The sequence below is a fragment of the Sprattus sprattus genome (genome assembly GCF_963457725.1).
Source record: "Sprattus sprattus genome assembly, chromosome: 1".
Lineage (NCBI taxonomy): Eukaryota > Metazoa > Chordata > Actinopteri > Clupeiformes > Clupeidae > Sprattus > Sprattus sprattus.
The window spans coordinates 66,354,368-66,367,711 of record NC_137920.1 but is presented as its reverse complement, the minus strand read 5'-3'; the positions used below and the strand labels follow the sequence as shown (position 1 = coordinate 66,367,711).

At 44.9% G+C, this 13,344-nt stretch overlaps 1 protein-coding gene across 6 annotated transcripts in view; it reads left to right on the top strand.

Moving 5' to 3' along the window:
* The window catches only part of usp25 (ubiquitin specific peptidase 25), a 31,608-nt gene continuing 18,264 nt past the window's right edge, over positions 1 to 13,344 (top strand). For 4 of the 6 annotated variants that reach the window (XM_080850235.1, XM_080850234.1, XM_080850233.1 and 1 more), the window contains exons 1-14: positions 1 to 164; positions 2,209 to 2,277; positions 2,503 to 2,647; positions 3,192 to 3,315; positions 3,869 to 4,031; positions 5,682 to 5,768; positions 7,294 to 7,431; positions 7,911 to 7,987; positions 8,191 to 8,277; positions 9,150 to 9,223; positions 9,406 to 9,557; positions 12,038 to 12,165; positions 12,486 to 12,581; positions 13,012 to 13,179. In XM_080850235.1, the coding sequence (XP_080706361.1) occupies positions 123 to 164; positions 2,209 to 2,277; positions 2,503 to 2,647; positions 3,192 to 3,315; positions 3,869 to 4,031; positions 5,682 to 5,768; positions 7,294 to 7,431; positions 7,911 to 7,987; positions 8,191 to 8,277; positions 9,150 to 9,223; positions 9,406 to 9,557; positions 12,038 to 12,165; positions 12,486 to 12,581; positions 13,012 to 13,179 (1,550 nt within the window). In that variant the 5' untranslated portion in view covers positions 1 to 122. The remainder of the gene's footprint in view (positions 165 to 2,208; positions 2,278 to 2,502; positions 2,648 to 3,191; positions 3,316 to 3,868; positions 4,032 to 5,681; positions 5,769 to 7,293; positions 7,432 to 7,910; positions 7,988 to 8,190; positions 8,278 to 9,149; positions 9,224 to 9,405; positions 9,558 to 12,037; positions 12,166 to 12,485; positions 12,582 to 13,011; positions 13,180 to 13,344) is intronic. The other 2 variants (XM_080850236.1, XM_080850232.1) reach the window with 1 other exon arrangement.

The following is a 13,344-nucleotide window of genomic DNA, read 5'->3' as shown; positions in this document are numbered from 1 at the left end:
CCCATGGCGCCCGCTACTGCTGATAAGTAGGGGGACATATTAGCTAACGTATCTTAGTTGGTTAAACTACATGTTTTACAACTGATTTTAATTTATTTTATTTTTTTAAATCCTAACCGGCCATGACCGTGGAGCAGAATGTCCTCCAGCAGCATTCGCAGAAGGTATGTGAAGTCCAGCCGCTTATGAATAACTCACAGAAGCTAGATAGCGATAGCTATTTACCCTGCGCCAGGATCTGCAAAGGAAAGTTAGCTAGCCAGCTAGCAATCCATAATGCTATAACTGAATGTGATTTTTTCCCCCAAACAAAACTGTTGCCGATGTGTCTCTTGTGTTTCTTACCAGTAGTGAGCTGCACTGTCGTGTTGCTTCTGTCAATTACAATTATTGCACGGTGCACTCAATGTAGCAAGCTAGATGGCAACTTCACCAGAACACCCCTGCCAGCTACTCGCTACGTAATTAGCTAGCAAGCCGATAGCCTACGTCAACGTTGGCCAAATAAACAAATGACACGCCTAAGTTTGTTTTGAAATGGACAGAAGCCCACTCAATAGTTTAAGTCAAATAACAATATCAAGGCCTCATGGTCCGTAAACGTCTCAGTTAGGTAATTTGTAATGTTATAAGAACAAACGCTACGTTAGGTAATGGTAAGGTTTACTAGCTTGCTAGCCAAGTTGAATAAACTGCTGACTAGCTAGCTCACATTAGGTTACGCTAGTCTTTTGCTATTGTTATTGAAAGTTGTCAATGGTTGTAGCGATAAACATTCTGTATATAAACATTTGTCATAGAGGCGTCAACCACAGGGCTGGTCCGTTCATGGTTTTTGACATGTGATCCTGGTTTACGTTGACGTTCTGCATGGAAATAGATATACATCTCTACCACTAGCTACATGGGTTGGGTGGGCACTGACTAAATGGTTAATTAAATATTAGGTAACTAAGCAAGACAGCATTAACGTATTTAAAAAGTAAATATATTCAGATAAATCCTTGTCATAATTCTGTTTTAAAGTAGTCGCTACTTTTTTTTATGCCAGCGTCAGTAACGCCAACGTAATGTCAATTCTGGAATTATTTGCGATGGGCGATTGACCTTAGCTAGCTATCGCAGCTTTGTTATACAAGATTTGATGGCTGATCTAAGGTAGTAAAATCTGATTTGGCCAACTAACGTTACTGTTGTGCTGTCTTTAATACAAACTTTAAATGCAACATGATTTCAAGGTGGCATTAGTCTTTGTTTGTGCTCCTGTCCTGCCCATTAATTACACCCTAACGGTACTGAAAGGCTTCGTAAACTTAGACCGATCTCGGTTATAACGTTGAATTACACTGACAGCGACACTCGGCAAAACTACTGAAACGAGTGAAACTTGGTTGGCCAACGATATTTGTGCTAGCCTGTTAGATCTCTGGCTCGGCAAAGCTTATTTGGCAAAGTGCCTGTGTTAGCTAGGTTCCAACTCAAGTTACAGTTGTGAAACGTTTGTTTACATCTCACCCTTCTCCTGGCTTCTTCTCAATATAGTTCGCAACGAGATGGTTGTTTGATAGTTGACTAATAAGGGGGCACATACCGTGATTGACTATTTACTAACGGTGAAGAGTAAATACATTTAAAAAAAAATCTTATTTAGATCACACTGGTCAAGAACGAATGTGGTTCTCATTGTTGTTAGCCAGTTTAGCAGTTAGCATGTTACGTAATAGCAGTGACGGCTGGATTTTATTTGCGCTGTTAATGTCTTTATTAGCTTTGGGGCATGGACCGCTAACTAGTGTCAAATGATGCCATTTCATAAACCAGAAAATGAGAGTTTTCATCCAGTCTCTTGGAAATATTTCTTTTTCCTCTGAGGATGTGGACAGTCCCTAATGGAAATGTCATAAAATGAATACACACATGTAACGCCAGTGTTGTCCACCTCCCTGTAGGCTAAACAGTTAATATTTCCTTAATCATAAAATAGTATGCGCTCTGGTTCCGGGCAAACTCAAAAAGATTTCACTTGCGGTGACAAAACATAACGTTAGTGTAATAACATATGCACACATAAACACACATTTTCATACTCTTATGTCCCGTTACGCTTGGTAGTGTTGCCTAGACAATTTACTCCAGGGAAACATTTTCCTTTTTTTTATGAAGACCTGTACACCTCTTTAATGTTGTTCAATTTGTTTGAACTGTTAGACACTACTGAACCAGCTGAAGGAAGTGACCGGAACTACAGACTCCCAGCTCTTGCAGCAGGCCCTGCAGGTAAATTGTTTTCATATTGTATAATGTCCTTGGTTCTTTGAGGTGCTGCTCAGCACCCATTAGATATCACTCTCAATGACATTAAAGAAGCTATCCTGTGTTACATTTCTGCTCCGGTTCTACTCTGAACTGAATGATTCCGACTACTACTACTACTGTAACTAGTAGTGCAATTATTATTATTATTGTTGTGGTTGTAAGTGCTGTCCCTTATCCAATTGACAGGTCAGCAATGGTGACCTGGCTGAGGCTGTGGCCTTTCTGACTGAGAAGAACACCAAGGTCCCTAATGTGTGTGAGACGACGTACTACCAGACGGCACAGATCGGCAATGACCGATACATCAGCGTGGGCAGCCAGGCGGACACAAGTAGGCACTTAAATCCCCTTTTCAGGCCTTGCAGGGCATCACATGGGTTCTTCTCTGTGGTGCACGTAGCACTGACTAATTGGTTAGTCATACATTTGACTGGACAACAGTGAACATAGTTTTAACACCGATGTAAAGATAACAGTGAACATGTCCATAGTTTTAACACTGATGTAAAGACAACAGTTAACATGTCCATAGTTCAACACCGATGTAAAGACAACAGTTAACATGTCCATAGTTTTAACACCGATGTAGAGAGCATTCCACTTACATATAGACCATGAAGTTGAATTTTCTATAAAAAATCAGATGCTATTTTTGAGTTAGTAAATCAGAAATTATTGTTAAGGCACTCTGCTGTGTTAGTGGCTTAGCATACGAATGCATATTATCAGTAGAGAAATATTGAGTAGCTGACATGTTGACATCATTTCCCATGGTCTTTTGAAAAAGGGCTGCTAGTTTGAAGGGTATTACAAGCCCTCAATCCATGCCTACTGGTGATCTTTTTAGCTGAACACTTTTCTGGCTGTTATTTCAGACGTGATCGATCTGACTGGAGAAGACAAGGATGACCTTCAGAGAGCCATCGCTCTTAGTCTGGAGGAGTCGAATAGGGCCTTCAGGGAGACCGGAATCACAGAGGAGGAACAGGCCATCAGCAGGTTAGAGATGTGTGTGTGTGTGTGTGTGTGTGTGTGTGTCCTCTCTGCCGTGTGTGTGTGTGTGTGTGTGTGCGCGTGTGTTCTCTCTACCCTGTGTGTGTGTCCTCTCTGCCGTTTGTGTGTGTGTGTGTGTCCTCTCTGCCGTGTGTGTGTCTCCTGACTACCGTGTGTGTGTGTGTGTGTGTGTCCACTCTGCCGTGTGTGTGTGCGGGCATGTGTTCTCTCTGCCCTGTGTGTATCCTGTCTGCCATTTGTGTGTGTGTCCTCTCTGCCATGCGTGTGTGTGTGTGTTTCCTCTCTGCCGTGTGTGTGTCTGCATGTATTTGTCTGCTGTGAGTGTGTGTCTGAATTTGGGGTGTGGCGTTGGTGATGTATGGCAGTCATTTCTACAGCTTGACAATGCCACTGTGATTCCGCAAACATGGAGAACTGCTTCAAATGAATCCATGGCATCATTATTATACGATTGGAGTATCACAAATGAAGTTATGGAGATAGGTATTTTGATTGTGTTGTAATTCTAAGTGGTAATTTTTATGTTGCCCTGTTGTAGGATATTGGAGGCCAGTATAGCGGAGAATAAGGCCACCTTGAAGAGGTCACACACCGAAGTATGGAGGGACTCTCCCAACCCCTACGACAGAAAGAGGCAGGACACCTGTCCTGTTGGACTGAAGAACGTGGGCAATACCTGCTGGTTCAGTGCAGTAATACAGGTGTGTCTCTCACTTGTACCCCCATCCGTCATATGTGCATCATTGGCCAAGTCAACAGTTTTTTTTTTTACAGCTGGCATTAAAATGCGACTCATATCTAGATGATTTTGACCTGATTACATTTACACCTGGTTTTAATACGTCTCCAGTGTCCAAATTGAGATTTGATTGAGGATCAGATCACTGTGTCCAGCTCACGTCACAGCCTCGTCTTGTTTGTGTGGGTCCAAAAAAACTAAAACAAAATGGAAGAAGAAAAGTAGTTGCATTATTTTCTTTGATTTAGACGTATTGTAATAAAAAAACATTACTAATTTTATCCCATTTAATGAAGCCAGGAGTTGTAAATCTCTCAGTTTGAATCGATTTACTGCGGGTCACGCCCTGCTGGCTGTTGAACTTAATATGAATGTAATGTACCTTGGGATCACTTGAGACATGGTCACATGTTGTTTGCCTTCTGTGTGTAATCTGACCCTGAAGGAGGCTCTACAGATTGGAGAATCAGTTTTGGGAAATACTAAACTAAGTCAGTGGGGCAGCTTCAGTGCTGAGTAAACATACTGGCTGCAGTAGACGAAGAGTAGATTTTTTATCTGTAACTTTTATTATAGATGAAGCCTTTGCCAGATAACACTGTCTGAATGTTTAGAATATATATTAGATTGTGTAATGGTTGGGGCATGCAAACAGCAAAGCGGCTTTTGTGAAAATGCCTGAATGTTTATTTCTCTGGCAAAGATAATGAGTGAGCCTTGACTATGGAGTCAAGACCAGATGGTGTCTGATGACTGTGTGTGTGTGTGTGTGTGTGTGTGAGAGTGTTTATGTGTGTTTGTGTGTGTGAGAGGGAAAGGGAGAGAGGGAAAGGGAGAGAGGGGGAGAGTTAGAGAGGAACTGACATAAGATAGTGAAGCTAAGTGTTTTAGCTTAATCGATACACTTTTAGTCAGAGGAGGACCCATCTCAAATTGATAGGATATTTAGAAAACTGACCCTAATAGCGATTAGACGGGAACAGAAACGGAACCATGATTCTGATGTGGAGTTGATGGCTGATCTGTTGTCTGCGGTGGGCCTGAGCAGAGAGGCTGTGGGCTGGACAGCAAAAGAACATAGAGCATAGCAGGCTAGTCATGCAGAAGGGGGCCCCCTTATGTGCCCGTTTCTGCTTAAGGTTTCTTCCTGATTAACAGGGAGTTTTCCCTTGCCCCTGTCGTCATTGTGCTTGCTCTAAGGGGGTTAAGTTCAATTTAATTGTTTTGGTGCTATATAGATACAACTAAATTGAATTGCATTGAATAGCGTCATTAAGGGTGTGAATTAAATGGCTCTATAGGCGATGGACTCTCATGAGTGTGGAGATGCTGTGGGAGATGTGGTTTCTAAGAGAGGAAGTAGCTAACATGCTACCACTGAAGCAAATTTGACCTCATGGGTGCACACTGTTTCCCAGGGGATTGCAACATCAAACTCATGTCTGGTATTTTTATTTTAGCCACACTGTGTATTTAGAGTTGACTTGCTGCAAACTTGGTTCTCCAGAAAAGAGCCATAGTCCCACAGAATGGTCGCTGAAATGCCAATAAGTGTGGTCGTCTAGTGTGTCACGACTGAACATTATCTTCTGTTGACCTTGTTTGTTTGCAGTCCCTGTTCAACCTGCTAGAGTTCCAGAGGCTTGTTCTACACTACTCCCCGCCTGCACGTGCTCAGGACCCGCCGCGCAATCAGAAGGTAAAATCGATAGCCAACAAGCTACATAGGTAAAGCTACAGTAGGAAGCATGAATTTTAGAGCAGCCATGGGTAATATTTCATAAGAAATGACCAGCGCCAATCACCTGTTTAGATTATCTGACACCTTATAAAGGTGTTAACAAATGACGAGCACTGCTCTTTTGCCTGGAAAAAATGGCTTTTAAAGATCCTAACAACATTTCTGTGTGTACTTTATTTCTTGATCTCACATATAGTCCCTATCTTTAAAGAAAATCTCGCCCAGATACATTGTTACCTGTTTTCACCGCTAACAGCTATAACTCAAGCCGATTGGAGGCCTCACCGACTGGTGAAGAAACCCCTTTTTCTTTTTTTCTGAGCCACTAAGACCCAAGAAATGAAGAAAAGCTTTATATACGGATGTTTTTGGGTTTTTTGTGTGTGTCAATATCCTGCAGTGATAATGATCTGCTCTTTGCCAGGCTCTGTTATCCCATGTTGATTTATCCTCCTTGTAGCTACGATGTGAATCCTTCGCGTGTCGCCCCTGCCGAACAATCCCCCACCCCTGTGCGCCCACTCCCACCCCAGGAGCCCCCTACCCCTGTGCCTCTAATCTCAGCTCTGCTAAGCTGCCGCAGTCACTATAGAGGCTGCCAGGCCAAGATTGAAAACACTGTCCAATTCCTCAGCTTTCTCCACCGCCACTGAAGCTCTCCGAGGACTTAGCCCATAATCCATTATCAATATAAGCACTTCTCTGATGTGAACCCAATCTTGGTTCTAAGAGCTGATGAGGATCTTTTTTCCCCCTCCCTCTCTCCCTCCCTCTTTCTTTCTTTCTCTCTCTTTCTTTCTTTCTCTCTCTCTCTCTCTCCCTCCCTCTTGCTCTCTTTCTCTCTTTCTCTCTTTCTCTCTCTCACTCTCTCTACTGCCCTCTTTCTCTCTCTCTCTCTCTCTCCCTCCCTCCCTCCCTCTCTCTCTCCCTCCCTCTTTCTCTCCTTCTCTCTCTCTCTCTCTCTCTCCCTCCCTCTTTCTCTCCTTCTCTCTCTCTCTCTCTCTCTCTCTCTCTCCCTCCCCCTTTCTCTCCTTCTCTCTCTCTCTTTCTCTCTCTTTCTTTCTCACTCTCTCTCTCTCTCTTCCTCTTCATTCCTGTGCTGTCATTGAACTTCAGCACTGCTCATATGTATAAGACTGAGGTCTTATTTGATAACATTCTTTTTGTTTATCCATGTCCCAAATGTTTTGCCGCATTCTTACCAATTCCTTTAACATGGAAAAAAAGCCAGTGATGTTGACAGCCACACTAGAGGTCCATGTTAATGAACTGATGTTAAACAAATGTTTGACCAGACACACACCAATACCAGTCGGTGGTCTGGAGGTTTGTTGGTTTTGGGAAGTAGTCACATGGGATGTCACATGATCATTCTCTGTGCCCTTAAATGAGTGAAGTCATACGGAATGTCACATGATCAGTCACTCACTGCGAACCCAGGGGAACTGTAGTCACATGACCAGCCTCTCTGTCTGCCCCGCAGGAGCGCAGGAACCTGCCCTTCATGCAGGAGCTGAGGAATCTCTTCTCTCTGATGGTGGGCTCCAACAGGAAGTATGTGGACCCATCCAGGGCTGTGGAGATCCTGCAGGAGGCCTTCCAGTCCTCAGACTCCCAGCAGGTAAAAACACACAAACTCACAGCCCTCAGACTCCCAGCAGGTAAAAACACACAGACCCTCAGTCCTCAGACTCCCAGCAGGTATAAAACACACAAACTCACAGCCCTCAGACTTCCAGGAGGTTAAAACACACAGACCCCTGAACCTCAGACTCCCAGGAAGTAAAAACACACAGACCCCCAGTCCTCAGACTCCCAGCAGTTATAAAACACACAGACCTCCGAACCTCAGACTCCCAGCAGGTAAGACACACAGACCCTCAGTCCTGAGACCCTTTAACTAGACAGGGAAACAAAGCAACGTTGTTTACTCTCCATTCAGAGATTTTCATTTCCAAAAAAGGAAACCACCCTTAAGCACTGTAAAACTTGAAATGCCACCATTATAACAATATAGGAAGATGTGTCTAAAAGTCGTTTTCCTCAAAGAAATATAGCCTGGACTGGTTGATATATTTGTGTGTGTGTGTGTTTCAACAGCAGGATGTGTGTGAGTTTACCCACAAGCTGCTGGACTGGTTGGAAGATGCCTTTCAGGTGACGGCAGAAGAAGCCAGGTAAATCTCATAAACATCTACCTGTTTGAATAGGGCACTCCTTTTCCCATTTTCCTCATTGCAAATGTTCCCTCATGTTAAAGCAACAGTACGCAAAAAAAGTTGCCTCTTTTGACATGTTTTTATACTGGCTCTCTAGTTTGAGACAAAACCTTGTACTGCTGCCTTAAACATATAAATTAGTCATTCTTTGCTCAATACAGACACACTGCTGTCCAGGCACTAGAGCAGGGTTCCAGCAGCACCAAGGTCATGGATTTGTTCCCAGGAGACTCTCAGACTGATAACATGTAAATATGCCGCTCTCAAGCGCTTTCCATATAAATAAAAGCCTCGTAAATGCAAATATGCATGAGTCATCATGTACTCATAAAATGTCTGAACAAATGTAGGACCTTAGGCCATCTTGACGTACCGCACAAGCTTGATTAATGCATTTGGGTGATTGCCATCTTTTTCGTAGAGCAAATAGTATTTTCCTCAGAGAGGAAGAGAGGATGCTTTGCTATGCACTCTGTCTCTAAGAACGGTTTGTTTGTGAAGGAGAGCGCATTATGTTCTTGTGTCTACCTGGCATTTTCCATGGAACACATTCATTCATTGAGCAGACTTTTTTTTTTAAGAAAATGAAAATGTGGGAGGGAGTCAAAGTCAATGACATACTGTGGACCATCTGAAGCCTGTGCAAACCTGATGGTGAGGGCAGACTAAGCTCAATGTTGTGACTCTGCAGACCTGACGGTGAGGGCAGACTAAGCTCAATGTTGTGAGACGTTTGGAGTGTCATCACCACCGCCCTAGTGTTTGTTATAGAAATCATTTGAGAATCTTCCTATGTATATGAAATATGCAATCCAAGTCTGTATATGCAGCACTGGTCTTGGTTGACAGGTGTATATGGTGTGTTCTACCCTTCATGTAACAAAAAGTGCAGTTACTTGGCTTGCATATGTGATGCCCAAATTATAAATATCAATCAGTTTTATCTAATTCTAGTTTAAGTTTTAGTCTAATTCTTTCCACCACTTCTAAGCTGTTTTGGGCTGTGGCCTTCCCAGTTGTAATGCCTGAAGTATGAAGAAGGAAATCTTCACATCTGTCACAACGTTCTGTTATCATGTCAGCATTTACATCTCCCTCCCTCCCTCCCTCCCATGCACAGAGAACCCCAAGAGCCTAAGAACCCGATGGTGGAGCTGTTCTACGGCCGGTTTGTGGCAGTGGGTGTTCTGGAGGGTGAGTGATGGTGAACTGGGGCAGAGTTGACTAACTTGCGACTTTGGGTCATTGAAAAGCGCATTACAAATAAAAGTTATTATTATTATTAACTTACTGAGGCATTTTCCTTTAAGACATTTTAGTTTCTGACCCTGAAATGATGCATTAATCTATATGCCCCCTCCTCCTCTGCCCCCCAGGTAAGAAGTTTGAGAACACAGAGATGTTTGGCCAGTACCCTCTGCAGGTAAACGGCTTCAGGGACCTGCACGAGTGTCTGGAGGCCGCTATGGTGGAGGGCGAGATTGAATCCCTTCACTCGGCCGAAAACTCGGCCCGCTCTGGGCAGGAGGTGAGAGGGAGAGTGTGGGTATGAGTGTGTGTGTGTGTGGGTGTGGGCGGGCAGGCGGGCGGCGGGCGGGCAGAGTTTTACTAGAAGACATCAACCCAACATCACCAAGTGTGAAATTAGAGCGAATTATGGTGATCCTTTATTGGAACCCTCAGTCATAAAACTGATATAGCCCTGTCAGGACGCAGAGCCTGTCCTGATTTACCAGTGTCATGTGACTTATTGATAACTGCTTGTAAGTATATCACATAGTCTCGCATCCAGTCTATTGACTAATGGCCACATGATAAAAGAGTTATTGGATATAGATCTTATGACTTAAGTCATATGGCGTTGGCCATAAGCTGTTAACATAGGGCAGCCGTGGCCTACTGGTTAGGGTTTCAGTCCGGAAACCGTAGGGTGGCCGGTTCGATCCCCGACCAGTAGGCAAAATGTGGGCGGGGGAAGTGGTAGAGCACTGGTCTCCCATGCCCACATCCACGGCTGAAGTGCCCTTGAGCAAGGCACCTAACCCCGATCACTGCTCCCCGGGCGCCGCCAATGGCAGCTCACTGCTCCGGGTTAGTGTGTAACCTCACTTCACTGTGTGTGTGTGTGTGTCACTGCCCTGGATGGGTTAAATGCAGAGGTGAATTTCAGAGTGTGTGTATACACCACCTCTGCCATAGAGAGGACTTTCACTTTCACGTTCACTTCTTAAGGACTAGGTAATTTCATTGTAATGATGGTGGTTAAACTGCATAGTTACCAGGGGCGTATCTAGCCTAGCTGGGGCCCCCCAAAAGTTTCATTTGATTTTATGTGTTTCATTTTGAGATCTGAGACCTTAGACAGATTAAGTGAACTTAGCTGCGATGTTTTGGTTTGTATGAAAACTGAAGCCTGAACGGCAAAGGCCTGTTTAAATAGCAGGTTTGTGAGTGTGGAGCAGTGTGCGTGCATGCGTGTGCGTGCATGCGTGTGCGCGTGCCTGCCCGCCCGCCTGCCTGCGTGTGTGCGTAAGCTTGTGTATGGCAGGGTGTTCCAGATAGACCAGAGAGCTGTAAATCTTCCCTGGGTAAATGAAGGTCAGATGAATAAAATAAATGTACACAGTGCAAGGGTACTCCTCTGAGTACAACAGATTCCATACATTCACACGCACCCTCCCTCGCTCTCTCACTCACAAACACACACACATACTTTCCCTCACTCACACACACAAATATACACACATACAATCTCTCCCTCCCTGTCTCTCACACACACACACAGACACACACACACACTTCCTCCCTCTCTCACACACATACGCACACACACAGCCTCCCTCCCTCCGCCCCTCACCCACCCACAGCTAGTGAAGGCAGCCATGCAGGATGCCAGCCCTCTCCTCGGGAGTGGTATTCTTAGGGGCATGACTGCAGTATGATGCCATCTGTCTGGCCCCTCCCGCTAGCTCTCGCCTGAGGCAGCCAACTCCCAAACAGAACCAGTCCTGACCCTGTACAGACCATCGCCAGAATCAGGCAGGATGGGTCTAGAATCAACTGCAGCCTGGGACCGTTCTCCCGTGGCTCCCAGCAGCTAAAGCTGACCATGGCTCTAGCGCAGTAGAGTGGTAGACTCTGTGTTTTGGCTAAAGCGGAACCATGGTTCTAGGGCAGTAGAGAGGTAGACTCTGTTCTAGCTATAGCGGAACCATAGTTCTAGCGCAGTAGAGTGGTAGACTGTGTTCTGGCTAAAGCGGAACCATGGTTTTAGCGCAGTAGAGAGGTAGACACCGTGTTCTAGTGTCCACAGCTGCCTGGGTCTGCTCCCTGACCCCCTGTTCTGATCTGGTGTGTAGCCACACCACAACGAGGCTGGTTCTGTTCCAGAGTCCGGTACGATCTGTACCCATTCCTAGAGCCTCTGCTCTGGCTCTGCGGACTGCGGCTGACCCGCTGCGGGCGACGCCAAAGCTTGTGTTTGCACTGCCAGGCACATATGGATGTAGGGCACAGCCAATGGATCACACCCAATTCGGAGGAGAGGAGAGTGGTCCCGCTGATGGACACCGAGCGTTTGTCCAAGCGCACACAAACCCGATGAAACGATGAATATTATAATGAGACCTTTGGCTTAAGGCAGCTTTGCAGCTGCTCTGCTTTTCTTGGCTCAGAACATGCAGTTATGACATTTGAGTTAGGAGAATGTGATGCAGGAGATTGAAGAGTACAGAGTGTATGAGAACATAATACTTAAGATGCAGAACTTTCCCTTTTATTACTTTATGGGGAAAATAATCAAAACATTTTTTGCCGCTTTTATTTTTGTGCCACCAGTATTGTTCCAAAGGCAGATGGTTTTCAAGAGATTCAATTTAGGAGATTTAAGGGTAAAAATGGTCTAAGTGTATGAGATGGGTGTTTCAGATGATTTGTGTCGCATGTAAAATGTGGATGAATGACTGTGGGGGAAAGTGTATATAATCTCTTCTGTGTGTTTCCCATCAGCACTGGTTCACTGAGCTGCCACCCGTGCTGACGTTTGAGCTGTCCAGGTTTGAGTTCAACCAGGCCCTGGGGCGACCAGAGAAGATCCACAACAAACTGGACTTCCCACCCATGCTTTACATGGACAGGTCCGCAGAGCAAACACACTGCATTAACAATATGTTTGTTGTTCGTGTGTTGACTTAGTTTGTTTTGTTTTTTGATTGATATGTTTGTTTGTTTGTTGACTTAGTTTGTTTTGGTGGATTATGTATTTTTAAGAAACACAAATAAGTATTACTTTAGTCTCATGTACCATTTCACTCTCATCAGAAGGTGAAATTATTGAAATGGGTTGATAATTAGTAAACATTATAGTACAATAGTATGGTGCAACTAAAGTAGAGTTCACCATAGGTTGTTTACCATCTGCGCTGATCACCTGACCATACCGTGTTCCATACTGCAGGTACATGGACAAGAACCGGGACATCACGCGGATCAAGCGTGAGGAGATCCGGAGGCTGAAGGAGCACCTGACTGTTCTGCAGCAGCGCCTGGAGAGGTACGGGTCTCTGCCTGCATGTCAGCCGGACCTGGCCCAGATCCGGGCCAGTACCAGGCCGCAGCAGGGGGGCAGCACTCTGGCTCTGCTCTCATTATTTTCTCAAGCGAGGAGGCCGAAAGTTCAGATCATAATGGGGTCAAGCCTCTGTAATAGCTTAAGACTTAAGACTAAGAGGCCCCCATGGGTGATTGTTTCTGTTATTTATTTGCATTGTACCGCAGGTACTACTGTAGTCTTAATTTTCTGTCCTAATATGTTGTCCCTCGTGGCACCAACAGAAGCAGCGCTCCAAATTTCGTTGTTTGCAAATACAATAAAAGCTTTTCAGTCATAGCTGGCCGTGCTGGCTACGGTCTCTGCGCTTGCGCCTGTGTGTGGCGTCAGGCTGGTTTTCAGGGTCAGTGTGTTTTATCTGTTTGCTCCGTAGGTATCTGAGTTACGGGTCAGGCCCCAAGAGGTTCCCGTTGGCAGATGTCCTGCAGTACGCCCTGGAGTTTTCCTCCAGTAAGCCCGTCTGCACATCCCCGGTAGAGGACATCGACTCGGCAACGTCCCCTAGTGGAGCAACGGCAAAACAGCCTCCCCCACACACAAGGTATTCACTTGCTTCACTTACTCACTGTACCTCAGCACATATCACTGTAACGGCTGATTTGAAGATGTTTTGTTAAGCTAAAGAGGCATTAGCCCTCTGCTGTCTTTTCCTCCAAGTGTAACCAGCGTGTCTGTATTTCATGTTACGTATACACAGCACAATAAC